The sequence below is a fragment of the Anticarsia gemmatalis genome, chromosome 3, assembly GCF_050436995.1.
Source record: "Anticarsia gemmatalis isolate Benzon Research Colony breed Stoneville strain chromosome 3, ilAntGemm2 primary, whole genome shotgun sequence".
Taxonomy (NCBI): domain Eukaryota; kingdom Metazoa; phylum Arthropoda; class Insecta; order Lepidoptera; family Erebidae; genus Anticarsia; species Anticarsia gemmatalis.
Window position 1 is genome coordinate 5,400,159 of NC_134747.1, and position 23,013 is coordinate 5,423,171.

A 23,013-nucleotide genomic window follows, 5' to 3' on the forward strand; every position below is an offset into this window, starting at 1 on the left:
TTAAATTTTGTCAGAGTAACCCGACATTACCTCACAAACACACCATAAACTAATGTTTATTCAAAATCCTGCGACTAGTACTTTTTTATTGTAGCAACATAAAAAAATATGGCGGGCGTTGCTTCTTGTTTCTGTCTTTGAGTTAGCACGCTAAAAATAATAGAATTATTATCAATTATTTCACGCAAATAATTACCGGTATTTATACTTGAAACTTAGCTAGTAGTTGTTTAGTTTCATGTGCCAGGTAATTCAATAAATTATACTTTGTAATTTTTAGGATACAATGCGTCGCAAAAGTGAGCGCACTGCTAGTAAAAAAGCGAAGGCTTCGCCTGAGAAAAAAGTTGAAAAGGCAAAACGTACTAGAACAAGACGTAGAAAGCAGTCTACCTCCTCTGACAACGATTCACCTGATGAAGGTAGTCCAGTTCGCGAGGTGGAGGCTGTTGCGGAACCTGAAAAGAAACCGCCACAAACACCTGTCAAAGAGGATAGTCCTGAAGAGGCACAGGATCAAGTTTGGCGCGTCAAAGCATCTGAGGGTGATGTAGGAGAAATACAAAAGTTGAAGATTTGTTTGACTCGTCCACCGTCCACACCGGAAAGGGTTGACAGATCCCCGCGAAGTAAAAGAAAGCATTCGCGCGCCACTAGTTCTAGCGATACTCCTAGTGTAGAAGGAGTAGATGAAAAAAAGAAAACAAGACATCGTTCTAGGCGTAGTGCACGCGATAAGGATGACGAGAAGAATCAGGACAGTCATGAAGAAGACCATGAAGCGGAATCTGAGAAACCTCAGGAGGACCAACATAAATCAAGTAATGAAGTCTCTCAGAGTGAATCAACTCAAGACTCCTCTACTAATGAAGCTCCTATGTCTACTACTAACGAGGAGGCAAAGGACAGTGAAAGTGAGTCTAAGGTAGAGTCAAGTCAAAAAGACCAGGATACCAGTGAAACCAGAAAAGAGGGTGAGTCACAGAAAAAACTTTCAGATGCTGATACAACTGTTGTTTCTCCTAAGGATGAAACAAGAGTTGGATCACCAGAAACTGTTACTCAATCTAAATCTGATAATCAAGTAGAAGAAACTGAAAACATTGTAAAAGCAAGTCCAGAGAGAGAAAGCCAAAAAGATGAAAATACATCTCAAGAAAGTTCTAATAATAAGAGTTCTGAAAGTGAAAATCCAAGAAAAGCAAGCCCAGAGAAAGAGGCTCCTGAAGCAAAGGAGATTTCTCAAGAAGAAAGTTCACAAAAAGAGAGTTCAACAAAAGATAATTCACAGAACGATAATGTGGACAATGAGAATTCAGTAACCGAGAGCTCTAACAAGTCTGATAAGGAGACTCTCAAGAAGTCAGACAATGAAAGTCCTAAAAAGTATGATAAAGACAGTACAAACAAGTCTGACAATGAGAGTTCTAAGAAATCAGATGATGATGCAAAGATTACTAAGAGTCCTAAACGGAAAAGGAGTGAATCTATTGAGAAGTCTGAAATATTAGAAATACATGCTGATGAAAGTAAATGTGAATCTGATAATGAAGTAACCCAGACAAAAGAGGAACACAAAGAGGATGCCAAAACACCACAAGAAGAGCCAGCCAAAGAGAAGTCATCATCAGAAGATCAAAAGGTAAGTAATACTGAAGAAACTGTCAGTAAGAAATCTAAGACAATTGATACTGAAAACAGTAAAGCTACTAATAAAACTGATGTTGTAGAGAGTTCTGACAAAATTAGTAAAGAAACCAAGGAAAGGATAACTTCAACACAATCTGTAACTCAAGTAGACAACAAAGTTAAAGATGCAGACAAGACATCTGAGCCTGAGCCACAGCATAGTAAAGTGTTACATCGCTCAGACTCTGTGCAGTCTACACAGGAGTCTATTCCCAATGGCCAGCCTACACCCGTTGTAGGCAGGAAGAGAAGATGGGGCTCCAGAAGTACCAAGCTGACTACACAGAAGTCTATAACAATATCAACAGATATTTTGAAAGATATCATACCAGATGTAAAACCAGTTGAGTTTGATGAAGTTATAGAAGAGAAGAAACACAGGAGGGATAGAGAAGTTAAGGAAAAAATAGACAGACCAGTGTTGCCTAAGATTGTGATAGACAATACAGACAATGTGGAGATGAAAAAAGAACTTGAGGAAAGGGAAAAAGAGTCTGCAAAGATTCGAGACCTAGCTTCAAATAGAAAAATTTCAATAATTAAAGAAAATGATAGTATAATAACAAGACCACCAAGCCCTCCGAGAAATAAACAGTCATGTATATTGTATATCACAAATTTGGTCCGACCATTCACATTGGCGCAGCTGAAGAACTTATTACAGAGGACTGGCAGAATAGTTGAGAATGGTTTTTGGATAGATCGGATCAAATCCAAATGTTTTGTCCAGTATGAGACTGAAGAGTAAGTATCTCTGATTTCGTACATTTCTTAACCTGTATTTAATTTTAATAATGTTTATTTAATGGCCACTCTTTTCATAAAAGCTTTTAATTTAGTGCAATGCATAAAATGAAAATCTTGTTTCATGTTCAATATTCCAACAGAAAACATTCTTTCTACCATTATGACTATCATATCTTATATATCTGATTTCAGTCAAGCAATTGAAACGAGGCATGCCTTGCATGGTGTCACATGGCCTGTTTCCAATCCAAAGACGTTACAAGTGGACTTTTCTACCGAAGAGGCCTTTGAAAAGACTAAGACAAATGAAGAAACAGACAGTGCACCTGTGTCCACTATACCTGGGACAGTTGAGGACTGGCTCAGAGAACAAGATATGAAGCAAGAAAGAGGAGAAATGGTAAGATGTTATATATTTATCAACACTGAAGGATTAGGTATATGAGTCCTAGCTCTTGTTCATTACTCTGTCTGTGTAGAATAATAGGTTTAGGGCTTATTACCTGTTTGGTTTATGATCCCCTAAAACTATTCTTTGTATTTTATCGGTTCTTAAAGAATCCTTGAAGAAAAATTTATCCAAGTTGGACCAGTTGTTTAGTCATTTACTTACGCATTTATAATATTAGTAGTTGTTGTATGAGATAACTCTGTATCATTTTGTATTCATGATTATAGAATAATACAATTGTTATTGTTTTAGGAAAAACCATGGGAGCGAAAGGCGGCTACACGCGAATGGGATCTCGGCAAGAATGACAAAGATAAGGAAAAAGACAAACTGAGACGTGATGAACGGCCCATCGACAAGAGAAGACATCGCTCGCCAGAAAAGAGTCCAGAGCCAGGTACGCCATGAATTGACAAATAACTTAACACTTGTATATTAGCATGGAACATTAAAATTTGTATGGTTGTGTTAATAGAATTAATGTTAAATACGTTTGTTGTGATAAATTACAGCCCGGAAATTCAAGAAGAAAGAGGAGGAGGCTCCTGCAAAGCTGTTGGATGATTTGTTCCGAAAGACGAAGACTACTCCATGCATATACTGGCTGCCGCTCTCAGCTGAAACGGTAATGTATGATTCCGATTTATTATTATAATAATTGTTGCCACAACAGTAATGACCTTCGGCATTGTTATGTCAGTTGAATCTCCTAATTAGTTGTTTTTGTTGTAGATAGCAATAAAGGAGGAGCAGCGGCGCCAGCACATGGCCGAGCATGAGCGGCGCTTGCAGGAGCTGCGCCGCACGCACCGCCGTCACTAGCATGGTCCGTCTCACACACATCCATCCATCCGTCATTACACATCGACACACTCGCCACACACACTTAACTCATTACATTCACACAACATCGACCACACACACTCACTTACACTCACACACTTACTCACCACGCGCTCGCGTCATAACACAATCCATATTAATTTTTTGTCGCTTTGACGACATTCCTTTTCAGGTAGCCATTGTCTTCAGTGACAATAATTTTATTTTGCTTAATTGAAGTATAATTTTGTTGTATGTTAGACATATTACGATTTAGGTTTAATGGCGAAATATTCAAGATTATCTTGGCACAATAATAAGGACATGGACATTATGAATTTATTTTATACGAAATGTTATAGAAAGGCACGCTTGGAGGAAAGCCTATGAATTTAATCCGTCGTTGGAGTAATGCAGTCACTCGATCAAACGAGCAGGGGACATTGGCGGGACTCCGCCGTGGAAAACGGATGTACAACGATTGACTTCGATTCCACTTGACTCTGCGTCGAAGTGACGACGTTCAGTACGAACGCGCGCGTAAATAGTAGTCCGCGCGTTCGGTCATACTGATATGAAATTATCTGTATGCTGACAACGGCTCGAGCAGCGGAACCCAGATACACATACAGAGTATAAAAACATATTCTTTATGGAGCATTGGAGATAATAAATGAAGATATATATTAATCATTGAATTGAATATTAGAAGTATCATGAATTTTAAAATGGAGCACGGGAATTATCGGTTATAATTGAACACGGATGCAGCAGATATTCACTGATGGAGGTGGAGTTATACAATTGGGAGATATAGCCAGCATCTTCGACTAAATAGATAGACATGTAGTGCGAAAGTATTTTGCGAATTAGTAAACTCATCGTAATGTTTCTATGTTTTTTTCTAAAGTATATTCGGTTCATTTGATGTTGAATAAATACTTTCCTAACTGATTATATTGTTGTTTTATCACCATTATTCCTAAAACTCGAATCTCAATAACCTGCTCACTGAAGTACTTTACTGCGGTAAAGACATTAGCTAGCTAGTATTATTGACAAAATCAAATTCAATACTCTATTATCCATCTTAGTGCACGGCGAATAATTTGTTTAAGCCGCTGTTTATCTTAATATTGTAACACATTATAATCGACCTAATAAAACGGTATCTTAGAAATGTATTCAATTATCTATATCTGCAGATATCTTGTTATCAGAGGGATAAGACTAGTAATTTCGTATGATAATTTTAAGGCAGTTGAGTTGGCGGGCTCCTATCGCCAACCACTAGTTTCTTAAGGATAACCAAAATGGTGAGTGAATACCACTTTTTATGTCATAAAGAGTAAATACCATTATCTATAAACCAACATCATTTATCTCAGTAGATTTGCTTCAGATAAATAATCTCCGTCAGTCTTTATATCACCACAGATATTATGTGACATTGGCTAGAATCCTCTAAAGCAGACTAAATCAAAATCAGATTATTCCAAAATGAAGACATTTTCGAATAAGGCTGTCCTAAAATTTTAAGGTCAAACTGGTACATAGATACAACTACCACAAATAATAGACATCAATGCAACATTATTATGCTCTTCACATCATCATCATTAGTATAAAAACATACTTATTCCTTCATTGGCTGCACACATTTATAAATGTACCTGGATAAGGCGGTGGCCTGGTGGAGCGTGCTGGCTGCAGTAGTGGCGACCGCCACTGCCGTGCCAATGACCCTGAATGCCGAGGACCCCATATCTTTGCCAGAGTTCGTCTCGGGACAGTTCGCTCAGCGAGCATTCAATGGCACATGGATCTCAGGTATTTTCTACCGGCATTATATAGGTACTACCCCTCTTATTCATAAACACAGTATAAACCTATTTTAGTTAAAAAACTACTGTAATATGTTTTCTCTTTTTCATTTTGCTAAGGAGTGAAAGAAACAAAACTCTTCAGAAGCGTTCATAACTTCATATATTTTTATGCTTAAGAGGGTAAGATCAGTATAGGCTGACAACTTATTAGAGAGCCCTTTGTGCAAGTAGCGAAGCATACTATAGAATTAAGGACATCATTCACTCGCAGAGGACGGTCGACTCTTTACTAAGGTTTAACTAAGTAGAACATGAAATATCAATTTAGACAACCGAGTCGCTCGATATTTTGTTCTATGCAGTCGAACGAAGCATTCAATTATTATTTGGACCTTCTTTACAATCAAGAATTAGATAACGTACTTACATACTTAACTGCCGTATTTAGTTGATCTAAAATGAATAAAGGACATAGTTTTGAAATAAAGGGGGTACCTACCTTAGTGCCTGTTGGTTTAGTAACGGATGATAAGTTATTGAAACTGGTGATAGTAAGTGGATAGCCACTTCAACTGCCGCTTGCCGTACGGGGTTCGATTCCCAATATCATTGATTACTTGCTGCATTTTACGTAAGTAGGTAGGTACTAGGTACCCTTTTTTAAAAGACTTACAGATTAGTTTACTAGATTTACTACTGTTTTGGCGCTTGCGAAGATTGTTAATAAAGATTTAAAGTAAAACTTACCTATATGTTGCTGTCTGACTACTGATTTCAAAAACACCTGTAAACTAAAACAAACTCAATTAAGATTACAATTTCAAAAATTAACCTACGAAGGTACCTATTTACTTACCTATTAGAAACTAAATTATACCTACCTTAATTCTTACAGTACCTACCTACGTACTTACGTGCGGACCCAGCTGGTTAAGGCTACGTTCACACGGAATCGTGTCTTACTTATTTTGTTATTTTCCAGACACGGAATACACATTCACCAAGTCTGGTGAGCCTGGTATCTACGTGTTTGACGCGTCTAGGCTGGAGGACGATGTGTTGGTGGCTGCATCTCTCATGGTAAGTACCTACCTATACTCACTACTCAGGTATAACCAATGTTATATTTCTTTGCGGTATTGAGATAAGGCTAGACGAAACCATAAATTCTCCTGATGGCGGCCGGCGATTTCTGGTTGAAGCTTTCATGTCTCCATTAATGATGTGGGAGTTTAGGTACCTTTTGAATCATGTCTTGACAAAAATCTATTTACTATTTACTTACAAAATTACTGATTGATGAAATGAAAATGTTTCAGCAACAACTGAACACGAACAACCCCATACTATCGGCAGACAGACAGTACATTTTGGCACCAAGTGAAGTCCAACAGGTATGGGTCCTCTTTCACCAATTGGAATAATAGAATAGCGAACGAAGACGATAGGTACCTATAAGTAATGAAGAATGCTTGCTGAATAGGGTATACCGGCGTACACAACAGGATCGTAGCCAGACATGTATTGTGAAGTCATAAGGTCAACATCTTTAGAAATTATTCTTAATGCTCGCAGTGAATGTTATCTAGATGTCTTAGTATTACGGAAAGGTGGCTTGACCTCTGAACCCCTATATCTAATGCTTTACACAGGAATACATCATCCAAGTAGATCGACAGATCCCGTTTTCTGTAATCATAATCTGAGATCTGCCTAATGGTTTATAGAATGAGCCAAGGTTACCTTGAGATTAAGCTATAGTTATATACTTATTTCAATTTCTCAATGATTTAAAATTCATATACCTACTTATAGGCATATAAAACGCGTGCCATACAACAATTATTTAGATTAGCTATTTATTTATCTTTATACACATTAACGTTATCGAAATAATAACTTCGATATCAGTAGATATTGAAATTGTTATTACCTTGCATTTACCTATATTTTAAATGTATCGATTGTGTAATCAGTTTTTATTATTTACAGGTATACAGGTACTCTACCACGGCTAGGTTCGCCCTCTACGAAATTGCGACAGCGTAAGTTGATTTGTTAAAGACTTTTGTTTTATCTAAATGACAGTAAGTATTTGTATGGAATTGAGGATCGAGGTCTTGGGTTCGATTCCCAGGGCAAGTGTACCGCGTCCTGGCCACCCTTATGGTGACTGTTGAAGGAACGCCGTCAGGTTTTTAGTCGGTATGTCCAATTTAAAGCCGGAACATCTAGCCGGCGGGAGAGCCCGACAGACCCCCGCTTCCTACCTGGAGCGGGACATGCAGTTATGCATTTTCCTGACGAAAAAAGAAAGTGGTTGGTGCAATTTGTTTTTTTAAATTAGGTATAATAGGTATATTCGAATATTCACAATAGAAGCCTGGAGTTTTATAGGTAACTTGCCCGGTATATGGTCGTCTCGTCCCTTATTACATCAATTACTTGGGAGGTACGTTGTAAATGAAGAAATGGGTGTACCTATTTCATACACTTCAGCCCACCTAAAGAGAGTGGCCTTGAATTTCTTGCTGGCTATTCTCATTAGGCTCTACTCCCGTTCCGGAGCTAGTGGTAGATTCAACATTATCATGAGTGATTATCATCTGACAACATTATCATCTGACCGATATAAAAAAATAATTATTTTGGTCTCTACATCTTTGGTTAAAGCAGCCTATATGTTACAAATAATAAAAAAATCATGCAAAACATGAAACATTTATTGTATTTTCTTTCTGTTTTCTAGTACCGTAACAAACGTAGCGAATCACAATCGTCTGCAGCTATGTATCTTCGGCGGCGGTCACTCGCTGGCGTACGTGATGGACAACAACGTGTACTACCTCCCGGAGGGCAGGGCTCAGGCCATACAGATCACCACTGACGGCATCCCCGGCGTTTATTATAATGGCCACGCTGATTGGGTTTATGAAGGTATGTAACTTGTTTATTTATGAGTACTAGACCCGGCTTCATCCGGTTTAAAAAGTTATGTTACAAAAAAAACGAACTTCTTACAGTTTTTACACATAAACTTTCTTGAAATACTCTATCTAATAAAATACCCCGCATCAAAATCTGTAGCGTAGTTTTAAAGACCTAAGCAATTAGCAAACATAAGCACAGATGGCAGAAATCGACTTGGTTTTATACTATGCGGTAAACTGCTAGCTTCATTTACAACCACGAAGTCATTTCGTACGAATTTCTTGAGAAAAATCTATTCTCGATTATTTTGAGATTATTATAATCTTCGTTCTTTATCCCACCTTACCATACCACCATTCAAAGTTCCTAGTTCGTTCTACCCTGTGTGGCGAAACCAAGGGCTTACCCCTCCCTCACTCCGAGAGGAGACCTTTGCTCACGAGTAGGACAGTAACAGGTCAAACTTCTTTTTATTTACTCTATTTTATTATATTTCAGAGGACGTAATGTACACGGGTCAAGCGACGTGGTTCTCGACGCAGGGCTCCTACCTGGCGTTCGCTACCTACGACGACACGGAAGTGGAGAGCTATTCCTACTACTACTATGTGGACAAGAGCGACCCTGACGATCTGTACCCAGAGCTGGTAGACCTCAAGTACCCTAAGGTAAGGTCTTAAAATATCGGTGTATTGATATTTTCTTTATGATGGTTTTTATCGCTAATTGATAGATGTTTCATCCTAGTTGCTGCTGTAGAGAAAAGGCGCATCAAAATTGTATGTACTATGTAAGCGTTAACGAATAAACCGCGAAAGTTTGAACGTTAGATAAAACATACATACATAAATAATATCACGCCTGTTATACCGAAGGTGACGCATAGATGTATGAAATACTTTTAAGATTCACTATTTACCTACGATGTAAGTTCCATGTCGAGCCGAGTCTTTTCCCAAATAGCCATCCCATACCCATTAACGACTGAGAACGTATGTAGGTAATATAAATTAGCAGAGACCAATATATGGAACAAAATATCTCTAGTATTATAAAAAAAAAGATTATTGTCTTTCTGTTACAAAACTCCCAGGGTTGTATTCTGGAATCGAGGCGCCCGTAGCCAGTTGCGCTCACCGGTCTGACATAGATCTGTGGGTGAAGCAACCGTTGGCGCGGTCATTCTATAGATGGGTGACCGCATAGTAGTATTGGAGCTGGGCGTCTCCGTGCTTCGGAGGGCACGTAAAAAGTCGGTCCCGGTTGTTGTCTACTAAGATAACAGTCGTTAAGCCATGTCAAAGGCCACAACTTTGACACTAGGTTGACCACTAACCATACGATATGAATATGAATGAATACTGGAATCCACATCTCTAAAACACATATTAAGAGCTCTTTCATCGTTTCAATAGTTCTTATACAATTCATATTTTGCAGGTCGGTCGCAAGAACCCTACCGTGCTACTCCGCGTGGTAAACCTGGCTAACTTAGTGCAGACCAACACGCCCACTTTCATCACAATGGCGGCTCCACAAGCCGTGACAGCCGACCACATCCTGGGCGGAGTCATATGGGTGTCCGACAATGAGATCGCCATGCACTGGCAGAATAGACGACAGAATTACGCCGTTCTAAGAATTTGTAATGTCGTCACTAATGTTTGTGAAGTAAGTTAAATACTTTTTTAAAGGTTAAGGGTGCTCACTGCTCCCACACAGCAGTTCTAATAATGTCCTCCTAGCCGATATACGGCTACGGCGGTCAGTTTCATTGAAACTGGCCATCTTGTGCAGGACTTTGTTTATAGTGTCCAAGTGTGTGCACAATACACAGGTACACTCTCTATTCCATCACTCTCATAGTTTGGTGGGACGGATTACCGACACGACCAGTGAGAACTCAGGCGCAGGACCGACGGCTTTACGTGCTCTCCGAGGCACGGAGGTCTTCGACCTCAACTTCCTAACTCCGGGCAATCTCTAAGAAATTCTTAACAGAAAATCTCAGAAAAGACTTTTTGGCCCGACCCAGGATTCGAACCCGAGACCTCTCGCACCGCAGTCGCAGTTATATAACGTTAGAATCTGGTTTATAACATTTATTTTTAAACAAATTTGTTTTAAAATTTTATTAAAATTGTAAATATTATCGTGTTGAACAATGTTGTATTACGCTATATAACCGCTGTGTGGGAGCACCCTAAGGGATTCAACACTTTTGAATACGTATCGATTAATTTACCAAGTGAAATTTTTACGAATCCGCAACCGTTCTCCTATGACCGGTTCGCCATTGGACTGTTCGTCGACAGGATGATTCATTTATTTCCTTTTCCCCAACAGAGTCTTTCACCTATGGACATTGCGTCGACAGAAACTTTCATCTATGTCAATTTCGACGACAGGTCTTTCCAGCTACAGAATATTCCACCGACACGACGATAAACCTATTACTCTGGTAACTACAGACCTTTTCATCTAAGGAGAATAGGCTGTCAATTTTAACACAAGCGATAAAACAAAAATATACATATCTAACAGCTACAGCTTACTGTATCTTTACTAAGAGAACAGGGTTGGTTACTTGCCTTAGAGAAGTCTTACCTATAGAAATGAGTTAGTCTTACCTATAAAAAAGCATTAACTACTCATTTATGTAGTTTTGATTACTTACATCCTATTCGATTCTATGAAAATAAAACAACAAAATTATCTTATACGTAAGTTTGTATTGTAGTATATTTTTGTATTTGGTAATTTTCATTTTCTTTGCCTACGAAAGCTAATTTTAGATTTCTAACATCATCGTCACCTTAAAGTCACGCCTTCATTTTTCATTTTTGGACCTTAAAGCCTCTATGATAGTTCCGAGTTGTATTTGTGAACATTAGTGTTCTACTTAAGCTAAAAGGCTCTTAATAATGACTTCTCTAGGGCAAGTAACCAACCCTGTTCTCTTAGTAAAGATACAGTAAGCTGTAGCTGTTAGATATGTATATTTTTGTTTTATCGCTTGTGTTAAAATTGACAGCCTATTCTCCTTAGATGAAAAGGTCTGTAGTTACCAGAGTAATAGGTTTATCGTCGTGTCGGTGGAATATTCTGTAGCTGGAAAGACCTGTCGTCGAAATTGACATAGATGAAAGTTTCTGTCGACGCAATGTCCATAGGTGAAAGACTCTGTTGGGGAAAAGGAAATAAATGAATCATCCTGTCGACGAACAGTCCAATGGCGAAGAGGTCATAGGAGAACGGTTGCGGATTCAATTTTGAATTACAGTTGAAACGCGAATTTCACGACTTATGAATAAGTCTCGGATTACCTATCCCATAGATAAAGTGACAAGTCATACGTATAAAAACATCTGTCAAAATTTTACTTGACAAGCTTATCGCTACTTTGGTATTCAGAAGTGTAGAAAACGGGCTTACCCCCAGTTTCTGAGTACATTTAGAGGTAGTTTATCTGTTCAATAGCGTTTTTTTGTATGGTTTTCAGCGCTATCTATACTAATATTATAAAGCTGAAGAGTTTGTTTGTTTGTTTGAACGCGCTAATCTCAGGAACTACGGGTCCGATTCGAAAACTTCTTTCAGTGTTAGATAGCCCATTTATTGAGGAAGGTTATAGGCTATATATCATCACGCTACGACCAATAGGAGCAGAGCAGCAGTAAGAAATGTTACAAAAACGGGGAAAATTTTGACCCATTCTCTCTTATGTGACGCAAGCGAAGTTGCGCGGGTCGGCTAGTTGAATAGATAAACTGCCGCTAAATGTACCTCAGAAACCGGGGCTTAATCAGCTTTCTAATACAATATCTGTCAAATAGGTTATCTGTCACTTATCCAAAAGTCTTGAAACTAGCCCTGAATTTAAGCTGAGTGTGTTTTAAAAAAAAATATTATCTGTGGGAATTGAATGAGACAATACATTTGACAACTTCTAATATAAATTTACTATACTTTTATAGGAGGAACATCGTCAGGAGTCAAACGGTTGGATCCCATTAGCCATGCCTCGCTTCAGTAGTACTGGTGAATTCTTCCTGTCCACCCGCTGGTCGGAGGCGCAGGCCGACGGACACAGGTGGCAGCACCTGTTCCTCAGCGTGAGGGTCAACGGCCTCATCAGCTCCAGCTCCGTCACTCCCGGAGCTTTTACCGTCAATAATTATGTTGGCATGGATGAGGCTAACTTGCTCTAGTGAGTATGAGAAAAAGACAATTTTTTTTTTATATTTTAATGATAAACTAATTTTCGCACTACGATTCCAATAATTTTGAAGCTTCGTTTGAACGAATTTGTTTGACGTATACATTTTCTTAACCTACATTGTCTTATTTATGGAAGTATAAAACGAAAATTCGGTTTTCACATTTGATTGTCGGATATCGCAATTGACGAAACTTCAAATTGAAGAATCACAGTAGGCCTACTTTATTGTCAGTATTAGTACCCACTAGAAACAAAAGTGATTAACAAATACTTACATAAAATCACGCCTTTTTCCCACAGAGGTAGGTAGAGAATAACTATAAACTTGCTCTCTTGCCATCGCTACAAACTTCTCGTGCTTCATTTCCATCCACCCATTGTCAAACATTACTATGAACCTGATCTTTTTGCAAGAAAAAATACATCAAATACGTCTATTCTCTTAGTTACTACACCCGCACGGTGACGGACATGCCGTGGCAGACGCAGGTGCACGTGACGGGCGCGGCCACGGGCTGCCTGAGCTGCGACCTCGTGCTGCCGCAGGGCGGGCCCTGCACCTGGGCCACCGCCACGCTCAGCCGCGCTGGTAGATACATGACCATCACCTGCTCCTCGCCTGAGGAACCTTCTGCCACATTTATTTTGGATCCTAGGGTAAGTTTAATTGAGAATTGTTTTAGTCTTGACTAACAGATATACATACTTTGAACCCACGTAGTCCACGTCATCGTTGCTGTGCAGTGTCTCATAGAACATCATGTATATACGTATTGACAGTGTATATCTGTTTTGTTCACACACTTAATAACTATAAAGACATCCGCCGTAGCTGAATATCAACTAGGAAGTTCGTTAATATGTATACGCGAACGATGTAGGTGTAAGAAGAAATCAAACTTTATAGATTTTCGACGACCATTGTATTGTCGCTTTATTTTGGTAATGAACTTTTGATCTACGCTTGATTATTCCGTCGAAAAACAATAATAAAGACGAATGGCCATCACTCTTGAGTTTTATAATTTACCATTATGTTCAAGTAGTATTCTATATTCTATGCATAGTCCTTTACGAGAAAGGCGTGTTTTTATATATGTATCTATGTCCATAGGCCCGCCAAGTGTTAGCCATCTGGGAGAACAACGCGATAGTCCGCGACCTCCTGGTGGGCAAGGCTCGCTGGGGCAGCATCATCACGACGGTGCCGCTCAAGGAAGGCCTGCCCCCCGCGCCCGTGCGGCTGCTCCTGCCGCCCGGCCTGGACGTCAACGACACCAACACTAAGTACGCCATGGTGTTCTACGTGTACTCCGGACCTAATACCAATACTGTCTTTAATACTTTTACTGTTGGTAAGTACCATTAACGATTTTAAACTCTCGCGACTTGTACAAATAATAATTATGTATTAATAGACTTATCTATATTTAATTAGACGTACATTTTTATTTGTTGGTAAACCTTGTTCTTAACGTCCTTTATTTATTTTTTAAACACCTACTTCTTTCAAACTCTGCGTCATCCTTAGGTAGACTGGTTGATAATGCCTTTGGCATTAAGTCCGCCTATATACACCATACATGTATATGAAGTTTAAAATAAATAAATAAATATTGTAATGTGAAGGGTTTTAAACGCGATTGAAAATTAAAGGATACCTTATAAACGAAACGAAACGTCGAATCCATATTAGTCCACAAACCCGACGTTCCGATCGAATTGCATCGACCGTGGTCACTGGCTGACCTAAGTCAAGATTATCATGCATAACTTATAAACCACTCTTCCGATTATTAATTGCATTTCATCTTCCCGGAAGCAACAATAAATCAAATATTTTTCTATTAATTTCGTATGCCTATAAAGAGAAATTTGTTAAAAACCGTAAATTTTAAACTTTCGAGTTGCATATTTATTATCTAATACTAATATTATACGCATTATTATACGCATACGGAAAGTGACGCTAACATGCACTTTTACCTTGAATACTAAACGTTAAGCGCGGGATAAGCTCCGAAACGTTAAACAAACCAAGTTTTCTAATTCAATTATTATACGTATTAATATACCCGTATGGGACGTAATACGAACATGCATTTTACCTTTAATTACTTGGCGTTACAACACACTACGAAACGTTAAAGAAACCATATTTTTTGCACAAAATATTTATCAGCCCCCTAGCGTGTATTGTAGGAACTACTTTTTTAGATGTCAAAATTTTAATGCTCGTAATCCCAAGTTTAGTAAATAGCGCTAGTCAAAATTCCAATACTCGACATTTATAACAAAATAGCGCTTTTGGTGTAAAGTTAATATAAAAATATCATGTTTTGTCCAGGCTACCACTCATATCTGACGACCAGTCGGAACATTATCTACATGTTGGCTGATGGCCGCGGCTCCGGGCTGAAGGGACAAGACATTCTGTTCTCACTGAACAACGCGCTTGGTACCGTTGAGATTGAAGACCACTCCGTCATTCTCAAGTAAGTATAGTGTTATATCCTAAGTAACTGGTTTATGGAGGTCCGATAGGCAGTCGCTCCATGTAAAACATTGATATTCAGCTGCATTCGGTGAGACTGGAAGCCGACTCCAACGTAGTTTGGAAGACAGACTAAACTGATATATTGTATGGTATGCGCCACTTAACTTAGTATGTCTGAAATAGCAACAAGCGAAAATGCATACTCCCTTAATAATTTAGTAATAACTTCTCTGCGCGGCAGTCGCATACGTTACTGATACTATAACCTGCTAACAAAAAGTAACTAAAACAATCATAAGAACGGGTTTCTAGGATAGGTTAAACCAACAAGTTTTACATAAAAAAATATGTAGGAACAGACTATGTAATCTCGTGAGTTTTCATCATCATTTGAATAAGAAATTTGGTATTTACATCGATATCTCTTACACTATCTGATCGGCATAGTAAGATAAACTATTCGTAATATAAATTGCCACTAGGTTAAAGAAAATCTCTCAAGCAATTATATAATTTCGCAATGTTATTAATATCAATGAAACCGGTTCGCGATAGAAATGAATGCATTAGTCCAATATCGACCTCAATGAATAAATTAAGAAATATGTTCTTTTTTATAGTTTCTTCCGCGATTCGCGAATTGTGTAACACTTTTTATGCACGATTACTTAAGTTGATTTCCCTAGTTCCGGTTTTGTTTTTTAGCAACGTTTAAAATAAGTTGAAAATGTTCTATAGAATTGTGGCAATATCAGTCCGTCATTTTAGTGTTTTAATGCGGTTCATCCTTTGAAGTCAATCGGTTGAGTCCTTAATTAGTATTTTCCAGAAATATTACATAGCACGCGATTGTTATGACATAAATACATTTTTGAAAATATGTTATGACAATCTCGAAAAAAATCTGTTTAAAAAACGCAAACCTCTTCGAAAAGGGAGATATTGCATGCGGCTGCTGATCACTAGATCCCGGGTTCGCTTACCGGTTCGGGTAAAGCGCTAATGGGCTTTTATGATTTAAGTATTGTGTAGTACATTATACACAATTTCGCGCAATTGTAACACCCTCAACTTAAACACATACCGTATTAGAATAAGAAAAACACAAGTACTCCTATTACCATTCAATTATAAGTCCTTTTTCAACTAAAGGTAATATATCAAAACGTTTGTTACAGACAAGTGTTAGACCGCTATCAGTTCATCGACCGCGAGCGCGTGGGCATCTGGGGCCACAGCTACGGCGGGTACGCCACACTCCTCACCCTCCTGCATGATGATGAGAAGCTGTTCCAGTGTGGTGTTTCTGGAGCGCCTGTCACCTCTTGGCTTTATTACAGTAAGTACACAGTACACACTTATAGAAGTCGGTACTATTGAGTACCGAGAGATTGATGTTTAAAATGTGCTTTAAACATAGTTCTTACGACGCCCGCTAGAGGCGCTAATCAGATTTTCGTACAAAAAATTCTCAGTACCTAGCTTGTTGTCGATAGTTGATAGAGGTAAAGAGTCGCGCTACAGGTCGTATTCGGCATTCAGACTGTGTGGAAGTTTAACTCCTCATCAAAAAGCATATTTTCACACTACGGCTACTGGATCATGCCGCAACCTCGGAATTGTAAAAGTGTCAATCCTATCACATTCCCTTTTTAATATATTGTTGCACTGACCCTTTATCGTAAGTAAGCTCCTGGAACAGCTAGGTAGGTCTTAGTTGGGTTGACGTATCAGCAAGTTTCGTTATCGTCACCAAGTAACATTTAACTAAAAAACTAATCAGAATTTAGGTTGAAGAAGTGGTATACATGTCCTGAAGTACTCCCTCCCTAATATACAGCCATAGCAGAAAAAGTGCGTAATGTATGCTTAAACATCTGTCAGTCACTTAGTAGACAAAAGAGGTGATGTGACGTCACTATTATGTTATTCATTGAAGACGTTTAAAACTCGTCGTTAAGTGGTTGAGTTAATTTCATGCGGTCAGCGGTGATGACGTTGATTGTGGTCAATTATTCTGAAATTATGTTGTTATTGTAGCGTTATTCTACTTAATACATTTGCGAAAGTATGTATGGATGGATGTTTGTAACTATTTCAAGTAAAATTATTGGATGGATTTTGATGAAATTGCATGTAGGTAGTGCGAGTATATCTCTAACATGAAGTAGTAAATATTATTTTCTATATTAGACAATGATTTCTAAGCAAACTTATATATTTTATATTTCTTTCATGATAGTTTAGATAAAATATAACGTATGTATATTATTGTATATTCTTAAATTACGGTAACCGAGTTATTTATTTAGTGTCGCTCTAGATTTTAATCTTTATTGTTACTCCTTGATTTCGATCAGAAGATGGTCAAAATGCATCTTATTTCAGTATCTAGAACAGTGTAGTATATTATTTAATAACTAATTAATATACAAGATCTTGCTGTTTCGTATTCATTTAACACTTTCTAGTAATATTTGCATACAAGTTTGAAAGTTTAAGTAAATAAATCATTGATTGAAAAATTTATACTTGTACATTACCTGTTTTTATTTCATTTTCTCGTATTTTGTCAAAGTTCTTCAAGTCACCCGAAAAGCCTTTGACATGGCTTAACGACTGTTATTTAAATAAAAAAACAACCGAGACCGTCGTTTTACGTGCTCTCTGAAGCACGGAGTTCAAATACCACGTAGGGCATGTAGTCAACCATCTATGAATTTACCGCTTTAAGGGTTACTTAACACACAGATCGTTTACCAATGAGCACAACAACATTTTAACAATCACTTGTATTTGAATATTTAATTGTAGATAAATCGATTTTACTCGTATCTATACAAGGAAGCAATTATTTGTTTATTTATTGACTCAAACTTGAATCTAGATGAACGTGTTTTTGACAAATCCAGCATTTTATTTCAAGTTGTAGAGTTTTAAACTTCTTACGTTATTAACACAAGATAGATAGAAATTGAATAGGAATTGAACGAACCAACAATATCTCTATGCACGGTGCATATTTGTGCATGCTCTTTATAAAAGAAGTTATGCGGGTTGCATAATATCACGTTCCGATTACTTGCCCTATCTCTCGTTAATTGATTTTCTGTTATCAATCACGACATTCCTGTGCAATGATATGGCTTCAAGTTTAAAGCAATATGAAAGTCTTCATTTAACTACGTTTAATATAAGATAGGTCAGAAGCACGAACGACCTGATACAGGCACTCTGATAGTGATTGAGGTTATGAAATAAAAATAATGTACCTAAATAAATTATACATCTTTATTTCATAGAAATACAGTTTTTTATTGAAACACTAAAATAAATAAGGGTTCGTAGTAACAATCTGTAAAATAATGTTACCAACCTAAGAACTAATAATCTGGTACACAATATGGTAATCCTGCCCCTCAAACTACACTTGTATCTTGAGCGACAGTGATTCAGCTTAAATAATGTGCAGTTATATTTAAATTATGTATGTTTTTTCACCCTAGATACAATGTACACTGAGCGCTACATGGGCCTGCCCACCGCGGAAGACAATCTAAGCGGCTACGAGGAAGGTGACGTCACACTGCTGGCGGAGAAACTGCGCGGACATGACTTCTATCTCATGCACGGCAACGCTGACGACAACGTACATTACCAGAACGCCGCCAAACTCATGCGCGCGTTGCAAGAGAGGAACATTCCCTTTGAACAGATGGTAATTATAATAACGTTTTATGTTCATTTTGGTAATTTTTCAGATAAGAATATTTGTTTTTTATGTTTTATTATAATTTCGTGTTAATTATGAAATTAGAGCTATTACAAATTTGATATTATGGAGTGATATTTAAATTTTATTTTTGAAATACGCTTCAGGCGTTGTGTGCAAAAAAGATTCCGATAAAGTCACAAGAGCTGGTCTGATAGTAGTCAGTAAAAAATACAAAAATCATCTTCTCGTAAATCAGAACGTTACACAATATTTTAGTAATAATTACCTCTTGTACCAATTTGAAGTTTTTCTTCGTTGAATTTTTATCATGCCGATTAACATTTGAAGAGGTTGTTTATTTAGTCTTCGTATTTGTACAAATGTGTTTTAATTACTTTACAAAAAATTAAGACTACGTCGTTCACTTAACGCTTGTGTAACATTGTTTCGTACATTACTAATATGTATAACACATAATATAAGTTAACGCTTTTCGTTCATGGCGATACGAGAAAAATTACATATATTTACCCGTTTTCTTGCGTGAGTGGAAAATGCGACGCAATGCTTAGTGAAATATGCCATTTAATAGCTCTGGGACTCTTGTTGATTTTCATAAAAAGAGATAATCAAAAATCGTTACTCAACTTAACTAGTTTTTAAAATTAATTAATTCAGCCAAAAAATCTATGGCCATTTTTAATAGACTTGCTCAATAGTCTTTTAATGGTCCATGTATTTATCGCGTTCGTTGCATAGCGATGCGTCGCTTTTGCAGGATATTTTGGGACCCCACGATATAGGCTTGCTAGTGTGGGGGGGGGGGGAGGGGACCCCGGAATGTAACCAATTCGCAACATGATCTGAGTAGTTGTAAGATAAAGGTTATAACTAAAGCCATGAAAATGAAAATGTAAATAATAAATATTTACATTTTCATTTTCATGGCTTTAAAAAATAGGAGAATATTTTATTGGAAATGCACTGACGGTTTTTATTTGTTTGACAGTCGTATCCCGATGAAGCTCACAGTCTGGTGGGAGTGAACCTGCACAGATACAACGCTATGGACCGCTACTGGACGCGTTGTTTGAAACTTTAAAATTGTACAATGAAATAGTAAAGAGTTTATTTACATATGTTACCATATTGTCAATATATTATAATAAAAAGTAAAAAAAAAAAACATATGTTAAAAAAATAGCACCATCGTATATTTCCCCATCGCTGACTTTAGGGTCTTCAGGTAATGTTCCCAGAATACTGACAGCATTATTTCGTGGAATGGCAATGCTGTTTAGAAATTATACTGACGATGATTTCACAAAAACAGGGTTATTTTTCCTATTGCAATGTTTTGTTTGCTTACAAACTCTAATTAGGTATTTATGCTTCAATATTTCTCTTGTAATCGGTATTGTTGTGCAATATGTGTAATTTCTTATTTACCCATTGTACTTTGTACTTTATTGAAGTAAATAATAAGTTTAATTGTAAAATATTTTTCAATAAATGTTTTTATACATAATCTTCGTTTTAGCTATACCTACCTACCTATTTACATTTACTTGTTTGTAGGTACTTACGCGCTGAAATTATTTCATGGCAAAAAATATTTTAAACCTGTTTCCTTTTTAGACTTTTATTTTCTTTGCGACTATTAGGTAGGTATATGGTATATAAAACCATAATAAAAGTAGCTTAGAAAACACAATTGGAATTTAGAATAATGAGTAAGCATAGAAAAAAAAGCTACTACGTCAAACTACATTAAGATTAAATTGCTAGTTTTACTTACGATGTAAAAATTGCAATCTCTGAAAATCGCTACTTACTAAATCTGTCAGCACCCTGATATTGTTTTTTTGTATATAGAACTTAAAAAGCAGTAAATTATTCAATTTGATTTGTATCAGATATTAGAAATCTATTTTGTCAGTAGTACCAAGTGAGTAACTCTGTAAGGAAGTAGATACAATCAATAGTAAGTCTTGGCTCCTTCTTGGTATAATAAAGACATAGCATCTGCATAGCATACATTATCATAATCACGGGATGATGAACGAGAGATCAAATGCGGAAATAGATAGCCCACCACAGCCATTTTGTATATCAGCCTAGTGTTTGATTAGTTACTTAAAGAAATATGCTACTAGAACACTTGTGTAACTTACCGAAAAGAAATTCTTCATTGAAATATACTTATATTTTTTATTACAATTATTGTAATACAGTTTCGGAATATATTAAAAAAATAATAACATCGAAAAAGTTTATGCTTTTAGTGTTCCCAGAATACTGGCAACCAAAATGCGAAAATCATTTACAGAACCGCCAAATAATTCAATGAAAAAAAAGATTAAAAATAAACTTTAATGGCGTTTATATTTTATTTTTAATAATACCTGGCCTGTAGAATTGGCAATAATAGTTTTCATTCCAACGGTTTGTCAAACAAATTAAATTAGGTTTTCTGACTTAAACTCGTATTTGATACATTCCCAAATAGGTTTTACATGATTCATACATAGAACTAAACTTTCGTCAGACTTACACCATTGTCATAAGAGAGGAAATAACCATTTATTTCCATTTCATAATATAAATCTCTATTTTTAATAATGTTAGGCATTGAATAAAGCATTATGGCTACTTATTTCATTTTAAAGTAATACATTTTTATATGAATAGGTATCAAGAAATCAATGTTGAGAATTCAGTGAATTAAGTTAAACTAGCGACTGAGAATTTCTTAGACTTTTTTATTTATTTACTTTATGTTTATTACTTAGTTACCATAACTCAATAGTTTTAAATATCAATCTGTCTTTTATATAGGTATAAATGCTTAACGTGGGTGTAGAAGTATTAGATAATTTATAAATGACAAAGTTGGCTGAAATTCCAATGGGTCATAAATCCGGCAAGTTATCTATGTCTGTATATTATTGAACGCAATTTTAAATGTCACATTCCAATTTTAAATCTAGATGAACAATTCGCATTTAGATATCGAAATGTTTTTGTGTAAGTCAAACATCCGCATTAGATAAGTAATATTAAAGTTTATATTTATTTTTGGTGCCCGTAATTATTTCGTTCGAGTGAACTACATTATGAGGGTATTTCGATTTCCATTTCAGATGTTCATGTTTTTTTAATTATCTTAAATCAGTTTTGATCATAATCAGATACTCGATTCTTATTACACTGAACATTAATTAATAGTGTGCATACCAAAGAAGGTTAATGTTAGGCAGGCTGATTGTAAGAAAACAGCCAAATCCTCTTTACGGTATGTTTTTTAAAGAGAAAGCATGGTACTGGAATAATTGAAGATGCATACTTTGTAAATTGTATGCCTATTCCATGGAAGATACTGTTTATGACAATAATTTGTTATTCTGGGTTTTTGTTTTATTAGTGAGAACAATTCTATTCATATTAAAATGTTCATAGCTCTTAAGTTGTAAGTAAGTAATAGAAGTGCAACAATTGTGTTCTATTGCGTAATGGCGGCCCTCTCCTCTCCTTTCACTTTCATTGGTCAGACATCTTTGATCTCCGAGGGTCACCTTTCTACACGGACGTGGCAGGACGGGATGACTAACTCAAGTGCCGACGATCAACGCCCTGATGACTCTTAGGAGAATAAAGTTGATAAATTTTCGCTTAGTTATCAGCTCTTCTTATATTTATTTCTTGAAAATGTTGGGAGAATATGCTTCGGATTTTTTTTAGGGAAACTTATTGTTATACGTTAGAGTTCATGTAACTATTGAGAAAAAAAGTAAAACAAGTGTAAATATCACTTTTTTGTAACTAGATCTAAAATAAAAATGGTTTTGCTTTTCTATAGCAGGTAGAATAGCCATCTTAATTATTTTCATTTGGACAAACTCTACCAATTTTTGGCGATATTTAGGTAGGTATATTTTGGTTTTGGATACTAAACAGCTTGCAGAAACTCCCAATGACATGATCAGAAGTTAAATATCTTTATGTCGAGAAGATTACTTACATTATTATTTGTTTTACCAATCATTCGGACTTTGAGTCAAATTGCTTCGTAAGTAACCTCGAACCTTTGTACTACAATTATATTATTATTTT

General features: G+C 36.7%; 1 protein-coding gene across 1 annotated transcript; it reads left to right on the forward strand.

The window, feature by feature from the left end:
- Nucleotides 1–101: 101 nt before the first annotated feature.
- Nucleotides 102–20,428, forward strand: LOC142987103 (uncharacterized). The gene is made up of 21 exons (XM_076135654.1): nt 102–198; nt 281–2,433; nt 2,629–2,836; nt 3,140–3,284; nt 3,400–3,512; nt 3,620–3,708; nt 4,127–4,181; nt 5,392–5,539; nt 6,518–6,615; nt 6,855–6,929; nt 7,528–7,580; nt 8,285–8,472; nt 8,965–9,134; nt 9,907–10,137; nt 12,444–12,676; nt 13,135–13,345; nt 13,803–14,043; nt 15,036–15,183; nt 16,364–16,524; nt 18,692–18,903; nt 19,910–20,428. The coding sequence occupies exons 2-21, from the start codon at nt 287–289 to the stop codon at nt 20,000–20,002; spliced, it is 5,019 nt and encodes a 1,672-aa protein (XP_075991769.1). The 5' UTR covers nt 102–198; nt 281–286; the 3' UTR covers nt 20,003–20,428.
- The last annotated feature ends 2,585 nt before the right edge of the window (nt 20,429–23,013 follow it).